At 69.8% G+C, this 17,654-nt stretch overlaps 1 protein-coding gene across 1 annotated transcript; it reads left to right on the top strand.

The window, feature by feature from the left end:
- The first annotated feature begins 2,560 nt into the window (after nt 1-2,560).
- SEZ6 (seizure related 6 homolog) lies at nt 2,561-16,825 on the top strand. The gene is made up of 17 exons (XM_067309764.1): nt 2,561-2,630; nt 11,318-11,755; nt 11,822-11,961; nt 12,635-12,827; nt 13,209-13,394; nt 13,482-13,650; nt 14,299-14,465; nt 14,541-14,735; nt 14,821-14,959; nt 15,040-15,236; nt 15,315-15,509; nt 15,592-15,783; nt 15,859-16,056; nt 16,135-16,173; nt 16,264-16,384; nt 16,478-16,583; nt 16,733-16,825. Exons 1-17 carry the CDS (start codon nt 2,561-2,563, stop codon nt 16,760-16,762), a joined length of 2,775 nt encoding a protein of 924 aa, XP_067165865.1. The 3' UTR covers nt 16,763-16,825.
- The last annotated feature ends 829 nt before the right edge of the window (nt 16,826-17,654 follow it).

Here is a 17,654-nt window from a genome sequence, read left to right as displayed (position 1 = left end):
GCCCAGGCACCGCCGCTCGGCTCTGTCGTGGCAGCCGCCTGAGGCCATCGCTTTCATTGCACAAATGACCCTGCCGGGTCTGCAGGGGGGCCGGGGCGGCGCTGCTCCCCACTGCCGCCCCACGGGATGCCCAGGGCATCGCCTGCCCATGAGGCCCCCGAGCAGCCGCCTAGGGGCGAGGGGGGCGTTTCGGGGACCCCTGCACCGCCAGGGCTGGGCCGGCAGCCCCGCAGCAGCCCCCGGCTCCCGCCCGCGGCAGGAGGGCGCCGGGCGAGCAAGGGAGATGAGGAGGGAGCTCCCGGCTTCTCTCGCCCCCGGCTTGTTCCTCTTGACCTGGGTTTAAATTAAATGGAGGCGATTCCTGCGGCCGCAAGAAATCAGTCTCCTAAAGGAGCCGGCGAGGGCCAGGAGAGCGGTGCCAAGCCGCGCGGTAAAAATGAAATGCTCCCTGCGAGGGCTCAGCCAGATCGATGGGCCGCGAGCCGGGAGGAAGGCTCGGTGCGGGATCGCGGAGAGCAGCCTCCCGGCTCGGCCTGCCGCAGCGCCAGCGTTGTGCAACAGCGACTTTGTTAACAGCCCGCATGAGGCGGCAAGAGCCACCCCCGGCTCCGTCTGGCACCAGGGACCAGCCACTCCAGCCAGGCTTGTGCCCGGCACGGGGGAAAGGACACCTCTCTCCAGCACGGATGGGTGACGTGGGCTCACAGCCGCACGCAGTCTCGGGAGTGATGCTACGGTAGGCTGAGACCTGAGGGCAACTCATTGCACTGCTGAAGGGGAGATCACCAGTGCTGGCAGTGCGTGCAAGGGGACTGGACCAGCAGGGCGAGGTGAAGCTCTGCTGGGATTTACGCCACCCTCTGCCCCGCTACGGGGGGGCTGCGAGCCGGGCGGCCCCCTTGCACCACTGGTGAATGGAGGCCAGGCCGGCTCGGGGCTTGGGGCTCGGCACCCAGCCAGCTCCCTGCAGAGCTGCGGACTGTCAGTCATCAAGCCAAAATCGTCACTTAGAAACATATTAGGGAGAAACGACGCGGCCCTCGCCTTTGACAAAGCTTTGGAGGCCTCCGCAAATCGGTTGTTTGCTTTGTTTTAAAATCAACAGCCGTTTAAGGCGGCCCCTCATTAGCAGTCCAGGTACATGTCTGGGGAAGTGTTGAGCAGATTAAAATTATTTGAATATCATGATATCAGAAAGTTCAATCCGGCTCCAAAATGCACGTCTTCCAAGCCCTACCAGGGCTTTATCGCATTAAACATTTATGGAGCTGCTGCCAGATCAAAGTTTCGGGTTTAGCACAGAAAGTGCTTCGCAGGTGTGCCGGGCTCCCCGGCTGCACAGCAGCTCGCTGCCGTGTCTGGCCCCGCGTGGGGCTGGCCGTGGGGCTGGCTGTGCCGTGGGGCTGCCCGCACAGGCGGCACGTGACTTGCACCCACGGCTGGAGCGGTTTCGGGCCCTAAGGAGGTGCAAAACAGCAAAAGCAAGGCCTGAAATAAAAAAAGAAATACCCCGGAGGCTGCATTTGAATGGTGGCCCCCGTGCAGGGCTGGGGCTGGAGACGGCGGCGGCGGCACATGCCGGGGAGCCCAGGCCTGCTGCAGAGCCGAGGGGCCGCGTGGGATCTGCGCGTGGTGTCAGTGCAAAAGGGCGAAGCCATCTGGGCTTTCGGGAAGATTGCAAGGGGGGGGGGTGTTATTAAACAAAGAACCTGTTTTTTTATTTTTAACGCATGCAAGAGCCGGCCAGCAATCAGCACAGAGCTTCTGTGCAACGGTGCCAACGCCATCTGCCTGCTGCAAGGAATGCGTCCCCGCGCCTCCAGCCTCCTGGGAGCCTCTGGAGCAGGCGACGTGCGCGGAGGAGAAGGAGCCAAAGCAATGGGGCTGGGAGCAGGTTTCAGTCCCTTGCTGCTACGGAATAAACCCCCTTTCTCCCCCCCAACCTTCCTGCCTAGCTGCAAGGGCTGTCCTTGACCCAGGTTTCCCTGGTTGGGAAATGATGAGCTCAGCCCTAATGGGCTATTTAGGGGTGGGGAAGGCAGGTGGGGGGCTTTGGCCCCCTGAGCTGGGAGGGCTGTGCGCAGCCTGGCTGGGGTGAGTGCCCTGGAAAGTGTAGTCCTGGGGGTGCAGGGGCTGGTGTGGGGGAGCTGTGGCAAGGGGTGAAGGAGATTGGGGGGGGGGGGGGAAGCAGGGGCTGGGTAGCCCAGCCTTGCCTTTCCCCAGCACAGCCCCATCATCCGTGGCCTTTGGTGTGCTCTGCCCCACTGCTGCCCCAGCTATGGGGGTCGCTGGGTTTGCGGGGGGGGGGTAAAGGAGAACCATGCCCCCCCCCCCCCCCCAACACACACGCACACACACACACTGCCTTTAGCTGTCAGGATTGGTGGGTGACGCACTCGGAGCATTACGGCGAGGAGGGGGGGGGGGCAGGGAGGAGCCCCCCCTCCCCAGCCCGCAGGATTGGCGGGCGCCGCACTCGGAGCCTTACGGCGGGCGGCGCCGGCCGTGCCCGCAGCCGCGGAGCTCTCCGTGGTGCTGATCGCCGCCGCCGCCGCCGGCCATGGGCTCGCCGCCGCCGCCCGCCCTGCTCCTGCCGCTCCTCGCCGCGCTGCTCCGCGCACCGGCGCACGGTAAGGGCCGACACCCGGTGACCCCCCCCCCCCGGTGACCCCCCCGCCCCCGGTACCGGATGACCCCGATCCCGGCGCCGCCGCCGCCAAACTTTGCCAACTTGCGCTCGCCCCCGCCGCGCACACCGCCCACCCCCACCCCCACCCCGCCCCGGTGCGGCGGGGGTCGCGGGTCTCCGCCGTGCGCCGCCACCGCCTGCCCCGGTCCTACCCCCCCCACACACCCCTCCCGGCCCCGCCGCCGCCGGGGGCGCGCAAAGCAGCTCGCAGCCGGGCTGGTGCAACGCCGCCCCCGGCGGGCTCCGGCGACAGCCCCTTTGCCGGTATTACCGGGCGGGGAGGGGGGGGCACCCGCCCACGCACCGCTGCGCCGGGAGCTGGGGCAGGCTCAGCCCCGCTGCGGGCTGCGCCGTGCCCAGAGCAAGGCTCGGCACCGCCCGGCGGGACCGGCTCCCACGGCCCCAAGCCCCTCGCCCCGGCGGCGGGCTGGGTGCGGGGTCCCTGGGCGCCGGCCCTCTCTGTGGGGCTCGGAGGCTCTGGGTGTCGGGGGACCCCTCTGGCTGCAGGGAGGGCGTAGGGGAGATGCAGGCAGCGGAGGGTGTTGGCTCTTCTCAAGGAGAGCAGCCACTACCTGCCTCCTCTGGCACGCTGGCCCTGCTGCCTGTGGGGCCTGGGCAGCCCCTGCCCGGTCCCTGCCCCTGGGCAGCCCTGGGGGATGGTCCCGGAGCCTCGACACCTCGGGTCTCAGCTGCCCCTCAGCACGGGAGTGAGGACCCGCCTGGGCTTGGGTGTCCTGGTCCCTCGGGGCTGGGAGGCTGCTGGCAGCAGCTGGTGTGTGTGGGGCAGGGAACAGGCAGTGGGGCCGGCCCTGCTCTCCCTGGTGGGAAGTGGGGCTGGCTGGGGAGCGGGGCTGGCGGCGAAGCAGGCTGCCTGCACGGCTCAGAGCCGAGCTGCAGGGAGCAGCCGTGCAGGGAGTTACATAAACTCCCCATCTGGCTGCGGAGCTGAGGCAGGGAAGGACGCGGTGGCCCCGTGCCCACTGCTATTCCTGTCTCTGCTGGCGGGGGCTGCTGGCAGAGCCCTGTTATTGGGGGGGATGTGTGGGGGGAATATGTGGGGGACCCTCTGCTGGGCGGCAAGTGGGGCAAGGCCAGGGCACCCCCACCTCCTGCCCTGCTGGGGGGCAACAGGGCTGGACAGGGGTCTGCGTGCCCCGGTCCCTGCCTCTGCTGTGTCCTGGGCAGGGCAGGCTCCTCTGGAGGGAGGGAGGTTGGTGCTTGCTGTGTCAGTTTAATGATTTCTAATGAGCAATTACCTCTAGTCAGTCTCCTAATTTCTGAATATCAATAAAGTTAATTAAACTCTGCATGTGCATTTCCCAGAGTGTTAGAGGTAGGGATGCCCTGGGAGGGGCTGAGCTCTTCCCAGGCCTGGGAGCTGTGGGGCACCGTCTGCTCTGTGCCCCTGCCACGCTGCCAGGGCTGGGCCCCGAGCTGCCCCTGGGGCCCACGCGCACGATCCCTTTCTTCCCAGCAGTCGGTGATTCTCATGCAGGGCTGCAGTGCTTGATGTCGTGGTGGCTTTGACCTGGCGTCAGGGGCAGGCACGTGCTGCCCTTAAGCTGGCATATGGAGGGGATGTGACATGGGTCTGGGGGACAGGGGGGGATATCAGACCCCTCATCAAGCCCAGGGAGAGTGGGGGATCCCTGCCTGGGCAGTGGCAATGTAGGGTCTGATCCTGCCGGTGTCCTGCCACCCCTCCCTGGGTGTCCTGCCTACGCAGTGACCTACAGGCCCATCACAGCACCAGGGATGGCTCTGGCCACCTTCCCCCCCCCTGGACCATGCTGGGTGCTGCTGGGGTCTGCCCCTGGCAGCTGGGGCAGGTGGGATGTGCTGCCCCCTCCAGGAGGGGTGGTTTCTGCGCTGATGCCCCAGATCTGCAGGGCCTCTGGGCGAGGAGCTGAGCCTGGTCCAAACAACACTCCCACTTAGCAAACACCATCGGGGAGAGCTCGCTCTGGCTGGGGCAGAAAGCAGGGCCTGGGCCCCCCAGCGCTGAAGCAGCAAGGGGGCATGGTGCTGGAGCACGGCTCCATCCATCTCTGCCCCACGGCACCACCCCCACCTGCCTCTCTGAAGCTGTGTCAGGCCTGGCTGTCCAGGGTGTCTTTGCTGTACTGGAGGGATCCCCTTATAATTCGGGGGCTCTGGGATCGACTGGCAGCCCAGGGCCAAGGGAAGCACCGTTGATCCCTGTGGGGCCGGGCTGGCTGGGCGCTTGCACGGGCAATGCACCGGCTCTGCCCACACGAGGCTGCGTCGCTCCATCCACCGTCAGCATGGCGCACGGCGCCTGGTGGGATGATGCATTTGGGGGATGCAGTGCCTCCAAGGGCACCGGTGCTGCTCCAGGCTCCTCCGAGGTGCGCCAGGTCTCCGTGCCATCCCGGGGCATGCGTGGGGCCAGCCATGCCTCTGCGTGCAGGGACAGGGCTGCCGAAGGAAACAAGCATCTGCTTCAGTAATTAACTGAGTGCGTGTTCGTCCTCTGCGTGCCTCGGAGGAGTTCATTGCTGAGACGCTGCTGTGCTGCCAGGCCAGGATTATCTGGATAATGCTCTTAAGCTGGAAGGCGGGAGGCCAGGGGGTGCCTCACGGAGAAGGGGAGCATGGCTGGGCGAGCCGCGGCTCTGCCTGTACAGCGTTCACCTGGGAAACTCTCCGCCACAGGACAGGCCTGCGGGCTGCAGATTAGTGCCGGAGAGGAAGGATTTGGCAGGCGGTGCCGCGCCGGGCTGCCGGCTCTCGGGGCTTCGTGCAGCCACCGGGCGGAACCGAAGCAGCAGGACTGTGATGGGGGCCGGCAGGGTGCCACTCGCCAGGGTGCAAAGCGACGGCAGGGAGCGAGGCGGCGTGTGCGCTGCAAAGGGCGCAGCAAGGGCAGCTGGTGCCGGGGCCCGGCACGGGGCAGCGCCGGGGTCCCCGAGGTGGGCAGACCCGCCATGCTGCATGGGGCTTGCTGGGGCCCCGCGTCTCCTGCCGGCCCGGCAGCATTGCGTGGGCCGGGGGGCCGGGGCAGAGCCGCTCGGGGCTGTGCGAGCGCAGCCGGGGGAGGTGGATGAAGCTGTGTCTCCGGTGGATCCGGCAGGAGAGGATAATTTAGCCTCCAATCAATTCTTTAAATGCACACAATTGAAAGATTGCCTTTGAAAGCTGCCTCTAACCAGGGAGGTAATGGATTCTCTCCAGGACCAGGCAGCCGGCACGGGAGCTCGCAGGCAGCAGCCCCTCGGCAGCCTCCTCCTCGGGCTGTGCCGGGAGGTGGCAGCGAGCCCCCGCGGGGCTGAGAAGGTGCCGGGGCAGGGGAGCAGGCGCCGCAGCCGGTGCAGGGCAGCTCCTCGCCTTCCCCGTGCGCACGCGGCTGGCTCCGGCCCGCGGCGTCACGGCGCTGCTGGGGCGATGCCGCGAGGGGGTTGCTCGCCCCCTTCGCACCGGGCACAGCCGCCCTGGCGGCGCTGATCCGACGATGCTGCGGAGTCTGCGCCGGCACCGTTCCCGCAAAATCATGCTTGCGGCAGGAGAAGGGGCAACGCTGGACCCTTCGGAGGCGCCGGGGGGCATCTCCAGCCGCCGGGCTGAGCCCTGGCAGCGCTCGCCGCGCCGGCCGCCTGGCAGGCAGGCGGGATGGCTGTGGCTGCGGCAGCGGTCCCCGCCGGCCTGGATTAGGGGATGCTCGCGGTTGCCAGCCTGCGGGAGAGGCGTTGGGAGCCAGCCTGCATGCTCACCATGCCAATGGCTGTTATTACATATATAATTTAAATGCAGTAATGAGCTGTGCTGAAGGGATCAAATATTAATAAGCCCCGAGAGCGCTGCTGTGACCCTGGGAAAATGGAGAGAGGTGTTTGAACTGCCGGATTAGCTGACGCTGGGTGATCCTCCGGAGTGGTCCCAGGCAGGGGGGCCCCAGCGGTCCCTGGCTGCCGCGATCCCCTCCAGGGACGGAGACGCAGCCGCAGCAGCAATCCGCGGTGGCTCCAGACCGACCCCGATGGCCGCCCCGTTAGCGCAGGTGAGCAGCGGTGACGGGGCCCAGCTGGCTGGGACAGGGCGCGGGGATCACCGCCGAGGGGTTGCTCGTGCTGAATTTGGGCCGGTGCCTCTGGGGGCAGCTTGCTGGCTTCCAGGCTGGGGGATACCTCCGGCTCATGGCAAACCTCTCCGCCTGCTGGGACGAGGATGCGGGTGGAAATCGCTGCCGGCACTGCTGACGTGGGGCTGGCACCCCCAGGGCTCAGGCTCGCGCCCTGGCGGGGGCAAAGAGGCCGTTGGGGGCAGCCCGTGGGCGCCGGAGGCCGGCTGCGCGCGAGCAGGCAGCGCTGCTCCGTACCGGCCGCCCGCCGGGAGGGAATTTCGTCTGCGGGGAAGATGACATGGCTGAGCAGCCGAACACGGAGCCGAACAAGCAGGTCTCGCACACTTAATGCGACTGGATTTCAATTATTGTCGCCGGCGGCGGGAGGAGGGGAGCTGGGAGGGCAGGCGCAGCGCTGCTGCCGCTGCCGGCCGAGCCGGGGTGCGCGGCCCCGCCACGGCGTCCCCGGGGAGCTGCCCTTGTGCTGGCACGGACCAGGGAGCACCGGGTGCCTCCGGCCCCGCTCCCAGGCAGCGTGTCCCCGTGCACATGCAGCATCCAGGGGTGCCCCAGCCGCGCTGCAGCACCCTGCCCAGGAGGTGTTTGCCGCGGGGCTGGGTGCTCGGTGGCCCTGGGGGAGGGCGGGTGAGCGATGCTGGGTGGGAGCCCGGAGCTGGTTTGGCCCCCACAGCACCCGGGCTCACCCTGCGAAGGCAGCGTGGAGCAGGGCGGGAGCTGGGCCATGGGGCGTTGCTGCGGGGTGGGAACCGAGCCGCGGGGCTGAGCTGGGTGCGCGCGGCCCCAGGAAGCGTCGGGGCAGAGCTGGCCCCCCAGCGCCCACCCCGTGCACCGCGGGCACCCCAGGGTGGCAGGAGGCTGGGCGCTGCCCCAGCAGGGGGGTGTCCACGCAGGACCCCCTCCCCGCAGCGCCCGCCTCGGGGACAGGCTGTTTCGAGCGCTGTTGGTGCGGGGGGAGAAGCGCCGCTGCAAGGCTGGCTGGCTCCGTCGGCGCGCGGGGTGTAGCTATCAGGTCCGAAATAGCAGCAGACATGCAATTTATCATCTCCGCTGCTCATGGAAATTGCTGTACAAATGCATTAGCTCCACAGGGAGAGCTGGGGAAGCGGGATTACATGGGCAGCGGGCGTCAGGACCGTGGCCGGCGAGGGGGAGGGCTGGGGGGGGGGGCCGGGACGGTGGGGACAGCGGGCACAATCCTCCCCGTGGCCCTGAGCTGCCAGCATCCCCTGGGGACTGCGGCGGCCCTGAACCAAGGGAGGAAGGCCGGGTGCCCCGCGGCCGGCTCTGCCCCCCAGCCTGCGTGGCGGCAGCAGCAGCATGCCGAGGCTGGGGGCAGCGACGGGGCCACGTGCCCCTTGCCACCGGGGGGGGGTCCGCTGCGGCTCTGCGGCGGCCGTTTCCCGCCGGCGCGTTGGAGATGTCGGCCGTCGCCTGCCCGCCGGCCGCCCGCTCCTCCTCGATGCTCCGGGGAACCTATTGCGGCGACATGTGACATGTGTCAGTGGGTAAATGACTGTTCAATTCAAGGAGAATCGCAAAACATACAAGGTCAAACGCTTCCCCGCGAGCGCCGCCATGAATATTAAAGCTGGCATCCTCCGCGGGCTGCCGGCGCCGGCTGCGCTCGCCCGCCGGGGCGCTCCCCGCGCCGCCTCTTGCCTTATAGCGAAGGGGTGCGCGGCCGGCACGGGGACGGATCAGGCCTCGGGGCCCGCTGGGGGGTCGCAGCACGTGGCAGGGGCTGGGGGCGGCAGGGCTCCCCCTTGCCCGGGCAGGGGGTGCTGGCACCGACGGGGTGCCCAGCTGGCTGCGGCCGTGCCGGGTGCTGGCACGGAGCGGCCCCAGGCTGCCGGCGAGCCGAGGGGCTGTCGGCTCAGTGGTGGCATGGGCTGAAGGGCGAGGGGAGCGCGGCCACGGGGGGAGCGCGGTCGGCAGCTGGCTGGAGAGCCCTGCCTGCACCCATCCACCCGCCCCCTGCCTGCACCCATCCACCTGAGCTTGCCTGCATGCATCCACCCACCCGCTGCTTCCACCTACCCCTGTCTGCACCCACCCATCCACCCACTGCCTCCACCTACTCCTGCCTGCACCCACCCATCCACCCATCCCTGCCTGCATCCTCACGTCCCCTGCCTGCAGCCACTGATCTGCCCCTGCTTGCACGCTCGTACTGCCTGCATGCACCCATGCATCCCTGCGTGCACCCATGCTTCCCTGCCTGCACCCGTCCACCCAGACGCTGCCTGCACCCACTCATCCTTGCCTGTGTCTGCCCACCCTTTGCCAGCACCCACCTGCCCCTACTGACCCCTGTGCCTGCTCCTGCTGCACCCCCCCCAGCCCTGCTCCACTCATCCCTGTGGGGCCTGGGCAAGGCTGCTGCCCCTTCTTGCCCGCAGGGTCGTCCAGGCGGCCAGGAGGTTGGGGGGGGGGGGTGGCCCCATCCCCGTGAGGCACCTGCGCTCCAGGCCACTGGGTTAAGTGATGGGAAAACCGGCATCAGCCGGGCATGTCACCCCTCCGGCGCCTCCCCGTGCCCTGCGCCGTGGCTGTCCCCGGGGCGGCGCGGGGGCGTCCGTGTGCCCAGGGTGGGGGGCTGAAGCGGGGCAGAGCCGCGGGACGAGCGCGCGGTGCCGCCGCCTGACAGCTCATTCATCACGGCCGCTGGCCCCAGCCGGCGGGGGCAAAGCCAGATTGGATTTTAAATTGGAAAAGAAATCTCAACTCCTCCGAGTCTGCAGCCCTGCACTGCGCGGGGGGACCCGGCCGCCCTCCCTGGCCCGGCTCATGCCGACAGCGGGGGAAACTGAGGCACGCGGCGGCCCCGGGGCCGTGGCAGCGTGGGCTGCCGCGCGGGCTGCCCTGTCCTGGCTGCTTTGCCGAGCGCCGCGTTATTGCTTTATTTGAGGGCCGTATCGACCCGGCGCTTCCCGGGCGGCTGCGTGCGCGCTTATTTATTTATTTGCGACACCAGCCACGATTGATTTCCGCCGGGGGGGCCTGGCCGCCCGGCGCAGACGGATTAGTCTCCAGCATCTCGCCGGCTCGCGGCCACCATTAATAGACTCCTGCGCGGGAAGGCTGATGTGCCGGATTAGGAGCCCGGCGGGGGCGCGGGCGGGTGCGTGGCAGGGACCCAGCTGCTCCTGGCAAAGGTCTCTGCCGTCCCCGAGCCCCCGGGGGCTCCGCGTTCACTCCGGGCTGGTGGGAGCACCGTGCTGCCCGGCGCCGGCATCACTGGGTCACCTTGGGGACCCGGCCGGGCCGCGGATGTGGCACCGTGGCTGGAGATAAGCTGCTTAGTCGCAGCGCAGGGATGTGCTGGGGTGGAGGCGCTAATGCCTATGGCACTAAGGGGGGCACATGTGGCAACATCTGGGCACCAGCTGCCAACACCTGGAGCATCCCCCGGTGCCCAGAGCATCTTACAGTGCCCGGAGCATCCTCCGGCGCCTGGAGCATCTCGCGGTGCCCAGAGCATCCCCCTGCCCAGCACAGGGTGCCAGACACCAGGGACACGACCTGCTCCAGGGTGGTCACGGGGGTCCGGCCTCATCCCGGCAGCCCCGGCGGGACCCCGGGAAGTGGCGTGGGCAGCCAGGCTGGGTTGGAAGTGCTCATCTGCTGTTAGAGCCTAAAAGAGATGTTGGCGCCCTTTGGTGTAAACTCATTAACTTTTATGTGCTAATAAATGGATCCTATTAAAAAATAATTCCAGCAGGGCTGGGGGGGGGAGGTGAGTTGGCCTTTGGGAGCCGGCGCGGTGGGGCGTCCGCCTCCCCGCGGGACTGCGCAGTCCGGGCTGGGGCCCTGTTGCCGGCACGGGGGGCTGTGCTGCGGGCGAGCGGGGCGGCTGGTGGGGACGGACGGGCCACGGTGCCCACCGGCGTCGAGCAGCGCTCAGCTCCCCCACCCCGCGCCGCTCTCCGGAGCTAATGTCTCTTAATAGGCCCTTAAAAGTGGCAGTCACAGAGTAATTAATCTTCGAAGGGCCCTGCCCTGGCTGCGGCTCGCTATAATTACCCGGTAATTGGCAGTATCGTGTCATCGGCGCCGCGTGGCGGCCCGTGCGCCGTGCCGTGCGCGCCCGCGGCCTCGTGGCCCCGCTCTGGCCATGCGCTGCCCCTCGCCGCCGCCGCTGTCCCCCGTGGCACGGCACTGCCGGCCGGGCTCCCGCGGGACGCGCCGCCGGAGCCGCCGGGGAGCAGCGCTCAGCGGCTCATTAGGGCTGATGAAATCCTTCTCTTGACGAGTCTAAATACTTTAAACGGCTCCGCGTTCGGGTTATTTGCATAGCTTAGGAGCTAATGTGTGGGGAGGGGGGGGGGGGTCCCCCGTGCCGCCGCCGAGCAGCATCGCTGGGGCTGGCGGGGAGGGAGCGACACCTGGCTGAGCTCTTGCAAACTCGTTGCATGGGCGGCCCCTTTCCCGGCCGGTGGAGGGGGGTTGCAGAGCAGCGCTCCCAGCGCTGCCGTGTCCTCAGCATCGGCTGGGGCATCTCAGCCTCTCTCTCTCCCCCCCCGCAGGCTTCAACGGGCTGGAGGCGCAGGCGGGGGCGAGCGCCGAGGCCGAGGGGGAGGCCACGGCGCTGCCCACGGCGGCCGAGCGGGAGGCCGAGGCGCGCTTCGTGAGCACGGCGCCCACCCTCAAGCTGCTCAACCACCACCCGCTGCTGGAGGACCTGCTGCACGAGGCCTTCCTCAAGGACGCCCCGGCGCGGGCGCCCCCCAGCCCCCCGGCGCCCCGGCCCCCCGCCTTCGCCGCCGGCCACGGGGGGCCATGGGCTGAGCCGTGGGGGGCCGCGCCGGGCGCTGACCCCTCGGAGCCGGGCGCCGCCGTGACGCCCACCGTGCCCGGGGCATCCCCGGGGCCGCCCGCCGCCCCGCCGCCCTGGGGCGCCGCCGAGGAGACCACCGCCACCTCCACCATCACCACCACCACCGTCACCACCGTGCAGGGGCCGGGCGCGGGGCGGGCGGGTGAGCGTGGGGCGCCGGTGCAGGGTGCCGCGGGGTCCCCGCCGCCCCCAGCCCCCTGCAACCAGAGCCTGGCGGGTCCCGAGGGCTCGCTGGCCTCCCCGGAGCCGGCTGGTCCCGGCCCCGCTCCCGCCGGCGGCCTGGACTGCACCTACACCATCTCCGTGTACCCCGGCTACGGCGTGGAGATCAAGGTGAGCGCGGGGCGCGGGGGCACCCATCGTAGAAAAAGCGATCGGGGATTTAATTAGTGAAGGGCTAAATGGAGAGAGGCGTAATTAACGCCGGCGGACGCGGCGCCGCGCGAAACGAGCCAGCAAAGCCGACATCCCGTGGCGGGGACGGGCCGCGCACCCTGCGTGGGCCAGCGGGCATCGCCAAAAGCAGCCGGCACCCGCTCCGGCACCGGGCTCCGGCACCGTGATCAGCCTCCGTGTCCCCCCCCCCGGCCGGGCCCCACGCCGCAATTAGTGGCACTCGCAGAGGAAGCACTCGCCGGTGCCACCATTCATCACCGCGCGGCACCGCTTAATTAACATCATTAATAGGAAATTGCTCCGGAGCGAGCTGCGGCAGCTGCCCGCGCCTGGCTGGCGGAGGCGGCTGCCGGCGTGGGCCCACGCGTGCCGCGGCACCCCGGCACAGCCGGCCCTGGCAGCCCGAGTGCTGCGCTGAGATTTACGGCGACGCTAAGCGTGTTTGAAAGCCGCTGCCCCGCGCGGATGAGCTTCGCCGCGTTATCGACGGCGGAACAAACCTCACTCCGAGCGGAGAGCCCCGCCGCGGGGTGCTGGTGCTCGGCCAGCGCCGGTCGCCGTGCCGGCCTGGCGTCCCCGGCCCGTCGTGACGCCTCGCCTCCCCGCGCAGGTGCAGAACATCAGCCTGGCGGAGGGGGAGACGCTGACGGTGGAGAGCGCGGGGGGCCTGGAGCCCGCGGTGCTGGCCAACGAGTCCTTCCTGCTGCGGGGCCAGGTGATCCGCAGCCCCGCCAACCTGGTCACCCTGCGCTTCCAGAGCCCCCAGCCCGCCCAGCCCGGCTCCTACCGCTTCCACTTCCAAGGTACGGGCCGGCGCCGCGGCACCCGTCCCCGTGCCCGTGCCCGTCCCGCCGCCGGTGCCCCCGCTCCCTCCACAGCGCGGCAATTAGCTGACGAGGAGCGCGGCGGAGTTAATCTGTGCCGGTGCCAGGTTAAACGGGCACCAACGGGCGAGGAGCACTAATGGAGAGATAATTGGCGCGAGCAATTACAGGCTCGTTTAACATAATTAGCGGCAAAGAGAGGCACCGTGTCGCAGACACCGGGGAGGGGGCCAGCGGCCACACGGCACCCGTGCAGCGCCCGCGGGCTCCCGGGGGAGGCGGGTGCGGGAAGCGGTGCCGGTGTCGGCGCGGGAGCCAGGCACGGTGCTGTGCGTGACGCCGCCGTCGCCGTGCCCCCAGCCTACCTGCTGAGCTGCCCCTTCCCGGCGCGGCCCGCCGACGGCGACGTCTCCGTCACCAGCCTGCACCCCGGCGGGGACGCCCGCTTCCGCTGCGCCGCCGGCTACCAGCTCCAGGGCGCCCGCGTCCTCTCCTGTCGCAACGCCACCCGGCCCTTCTGGAGCGCCCGCGAGCCCCGCTGCGTGGGTGAGCCCCCGGGGGCGGCGGGACCTTCCCCCGGCCCGGCACCCTTGGGGCACGGCTTGTCACCTGCTCATGGCCCCTCTCCCGCAGCGGCCTGCGGTGGGGCGATCCGCAACGCCACGGTGGGGCGCATCGTCTCCCCCGGCTTCCCCAGCAACTACAGCAACAACCTGACGTGCCACTGGCTGCTGGAAGCGCCTGCCGGGCACCGCCTGCACCTCCACTTCGAGAAGGTCTCGCTGGCTGAGGATGATGACAGGTTTGGGCCTGGGTGGCACTGCACAGGGCAGGGGTGGGGGACATGGGGACATCTTGAGGCAGCCCTGTCCCATGGCCAGTGATGAGCACCGTTGGCCTTGCCCAAGGATGAGCACCATTAACTATGGCCAGGGATGGGCACTGTTGGCCATGCCCAAGGATGGGTGCCATCGTCCATGCCCAGGGACTGGTGCTGTTGGCCATGTCCAAGGATGGGTGCCATTATCCGTACCAGGGGATAGTGTCATTGACCATGTCCAAGGATGGGTGCCATCGTCAATGCCCAGGGACTGGTGCTGTTGGCCACGTACAAGGACTGGTGCCATGACCCAATCCCAGGGATAGTGACATTGAGCGTGTCGAAGGATGGGTGCCATCTTCCATGCCTAGGAGTGGGCACCATTGGCCATCTCCAGGAACGAGTGCCATCAGCTGTGGTCAGGGATAGTGCCATGGGCCATGTCCAAGTACGGGTGCCATCATCTGTGCCCAGGGATAGTGTTGTTGACCATGTCCAAGGACGGGTGCCATTAGCCCTGTCTGAGGTTGGGTGCCATCATTCATGCCCAGGGGTGGGCATCACTGGCTGTCCCTGGGGTTGGGTGCCATCAGCTACAGCTGGCACCCTGACCCTGCCGTGCCTCGGCAGGCTCATCATCCGCAACGGGAACAATGTGGAGGCACCGCCGGTGTACGACTCCTACGAGGTGGAGTACCTGCCCATCGAGGGGCTGCTCAGCACCGGGCGCCACTTCTTCGTGGAGCTCACCACCGACAGCAGCGGGGCCTCCACTGGCATGGCACTGCGCTACGAGGGTAGGGGACAGGGGGACGGGGGGAGCTCAGGGGGGTTCCCCAAGCCCCCACGGACCTCTGCCCCTCTGCCCGCAGCCTTCGAGCACGGCCACTGCTATGAGCCCTTCGTCAAGTACGGGAACTTCACGGCCAGCAACGCCCGCTACCCCGTGGGCACCACGGTGGAGTTCAGCTGCGACCCCGGCTACACGCTGGAGCAGGGCTCCACCATCATCGAGTGCGTCGATCCCAGCGACCCGCAGTGGAACGAGACGGAGCCGGCGTGCCGCGGTGGGTGCCGGGGCGGGCAGCGGGGCGGGCAGCGGGGCGGGCGCGCTGCCCCGGGGCCGTGCCGAGCCCGCCGTGTGCCCGGCAGCGGTGTGCAGCGGGGAGATCACGGACGCGGCCGGCGTGGTGCTGTCGCCCAACTGGCCGGAGGCGTACGGCAAGGGCCAGGACTGCATCTGGGGGCTGCACGTGGAGGAGGACAAGCGCGTCATGCTGGACGTCCGGGTGTGAGTGTGCCGGGGCGCCGGAGACGGGCCGTGCCGGGGGCTCCCCGGGCGCCCTGGCCTCACGGCCGGCTCTGCGGCAGGCTGCGCATGGGCAAGGGGGACGTGCTCACCTTCTACGACGGGGACGACCTGACGGCGCGCATCCTGGGCCAGTACACGGGCGTCCGCGGCCACTTCAAGCTCTACACCTCCACGGCCGACGTCACCATCCAGTTCCAGTCTGACCCTGGCACCGGCGTCTTTGGCTACCAGCAGGGCTTCGTCATCCACTTCTACGGTGAGGCCGGTGGTGGTGGTGGGTGCACAGTCCCCCCCCGGCCAGCGCAGTGCCCGGCTCACCCCGCTCTGCCCGCAGAGGTGCCCCGCAACGACACGTGCCCTGAGCTGCCTGAGATCCCCAACGGCTGGAAGACAACCTCACACCCCGAGCTCATCCACGGCACCGTGGTGACCTACCACTGCTACCCCGGCTTCGAGCTCACCGGCACCGACGTCCTCATGTGCCACTGGGACCTGACGTGGAGCGGTGACCTGCCGGCATGTGAGCGCGGTGAGCGCCCCGGCGCGGTGCCTGTGCTGCGCAGGGGGTGTCCCTGGGGGCTGGTGTCACCAGCTGTGCCTCCCACCCGCAGTGACGTCCTGCAGGGACCCCGGGGACGTGGAGCACAGCCGCAGGGTGGTCTCCAGCGCCAAGTTCCCGGTGGGGGCCACGGTGCAGTTCGTCTGTGACAAGGGCTACGTGCTGACGGGCACCGGGCTCCTCACCTGCCACGACCGCGCCGCCGGGGGCCCCAAGTGGAGCGACCGCGTCCCCAAGTGCATCCGTGAGTCCCCACCCCTCGGGCCGGGGAGGGCGGCCGGCGGCGCGCCCTGACGCCGGCTCCCGTTCCTGCCCGCAGCGGAGGCGTACGAGCCCTGCCACAACCCCGGCGCGCCCGCCAACGGCCTGCAGAGCCCCGAGCGGCGGCTGTACCCGGCGGGGACCGCGCTGCGCTTCTCCTGCGCCGCTGGCCACGTGCTGCTGGGCGAGGGCAGCCTGCGCTGCCTGCCGGGGCACCCGTCGCGCTGGAGCGGCTCGCCGCCCATCTGCAAAGCGGGTGAGCGGTGTTGTCCCCCCCCCCCTTGCTCCCCATGTGTCACCCCGCTCCTCTCACCCTCGCCCCTCTCTTCCGCAGCCTCCTACGATGAGTTTTACAGCAATCGCAACCTGGACGGTAAGGCGTCGGGAGCGGGGTGGGGGGCGTCGGGAGCAGGGCCCCCCCCGGGTGCAGCCGCCCCCGCTGAGCCCCCTCTCTGCCCGGCAGCCGTGGCCAAGGCGGTGCCGGCGGGGAAGCCGCTGGAGGGCACCAACGTCGCCGTCGCCGTCTTCCTGCCCGTGCTGGTGGTGGCCCTGCTCGGCGGCGGCGTTTTCCTCTGCTTCTCCAGGTGAGCGCGGGGGCGGCCCCGGGGGGGGGGGGGCGGCCCCGGGGGGGGGGGCGCGCACGCCCCGCGCCGCCCCAGCCGCCTCCGTGCCCGCAGGCTGCAGGGGAAACCGGCGCTGCAGCTGCCGCTCGCCGCCGCCTCGCACCCCTACGACCACATCGCGGTGGAAGCGGCGTTTGACAACCCCAGCTACGAGACGGGAGTAAGCGCCGGCCCCCGGCGCCCCGTGCGCCGCCGGGGCCCGGCCCTGCACGCCCGGGGGGGGGGCTCGGGCATCGGGGGCGCCCCCTGCCCGGCCCCCCCCCCAGCGCGGGCCCGCGTCCAACCCCTTGCAGTCTGCTTTCTTTGCAGGAGACCAGAGAATATGAGGTGTCCATCTAGGCGGAGGAGAGCCGGGCGCCGCCGCTGCCACCCGCCCCCGGCCCCCCCCTGCGCCCGCAGACACCCCGCGCCGAGGCACCGGCCGGAGCCCGCCGCCCCCCCCCTCCCCCCCCGCGGTGACAGCCCGCTCCGCGCCGGCGGGGCCCGTCCTGCCCCTCGGCACCCGCACGGCAGGAGCGGACGGCGCCCCCGGTGCACGCTGCCGGCACCGGGTGCACCGGGTGCACCGGGCTGGCGGCGGGCGGGCGGGGGGGGGAGGGGGGGTAGGGGGGAGGGAGCGGAGCCGCCAGGAGCCCGGAGGTAAGGACACGGCTCCCCGGGGCCGGGGGGGGTGGTCCTCGCCCCGACGTGGCGGGCTGCTCCCCCCCCCCCGGCCCCCGGCGGCCCCCCCGCGGCAGGACTCGGGCCCCGGCTCCGGGCGGGGGGGAGCGGGGGGGCCGGACACGGCCACCTCTGTGTCCCCCCCCCGCCGCCGCCGCCGCCGCGTCCGGGCTGAGGCTTTGGACACGTCCGGTGTAAAATAGGGTCCCGTCCTCAGCTGCGCATCCCCTTTTGGGGAGCGACCCCCCCCCACCTCTCCCCCCATCTTTTGGTTGTTTCATTAATAAAAAAATGATGTTTTAGAAGAAAACGTGGCGGTGGCGTGTTTCCCCGCGGCGAGGGCCGGCCGGGGCGCCCCCACCGCGCTCCCCCCCGCCGGCCCTCGGGCTCAGCCGTGCACCCCACGGCGCCCCCCACCCAGCACCGCGACCCCCCCCCCCAACAGACCTCCTTAACCCACATCCTGCACCCCACTAACCCCCATGCACCTCCACCCTGGCACCCCACGTTAATGCCCCCCTGCACCCCATGCAGACTCCCCCCTGCACCCCATGCCGCCCCCCACCCTGCA

This window comes from Apteryx mantelli, chromosome 22 (assembly GCF_036417845.1).
Source record: "Apteryx mantelli isolate bAptMan1 chromosome 22, bAptMan1.hap1, whole genome shotgun sequence".
In the NCBI taxonomy this organism is placed as follows: Eukaryota; Metazoa; Chordata; class Aves; order Apterygiformes; family Apterygidae; genus Apteryx; species Apteryx mantelli.
The sequence above is the reverse complement of the archived record's forward strand: the minus strand, read 5'-3'. Positions and strand labels throughout refer to the sequence as shown.

What these genes read in the sequence shown, in the direction of transcription:
- SEZ6 (XM_067309764.1), top strand. Translation starts at nt 2,561, where the DNA reads ATGGGCTCGCCGCCGCCGCCCGCCCTGCTCCTGCCGCTCCTCGCCGCG. An exon ending in CTGGCTGAGGATGATGACAG is followed by an intron (nt 13,651 to 14,298) that starts GTTTGGGCCTGG and finishes GTGCCTCGGCAG; the next exon opens with GCTCATCATCCGCAACGGGA. An exon ending in ACCCCAGCTACGAGACGGGA is followed by an intron (nt 16,584 to 16,732) that starts GTAAGCGCCGGC and finishes CTTTCTTTGCAG; the next exon opens with GAGACCAGAGAATATGAGGT.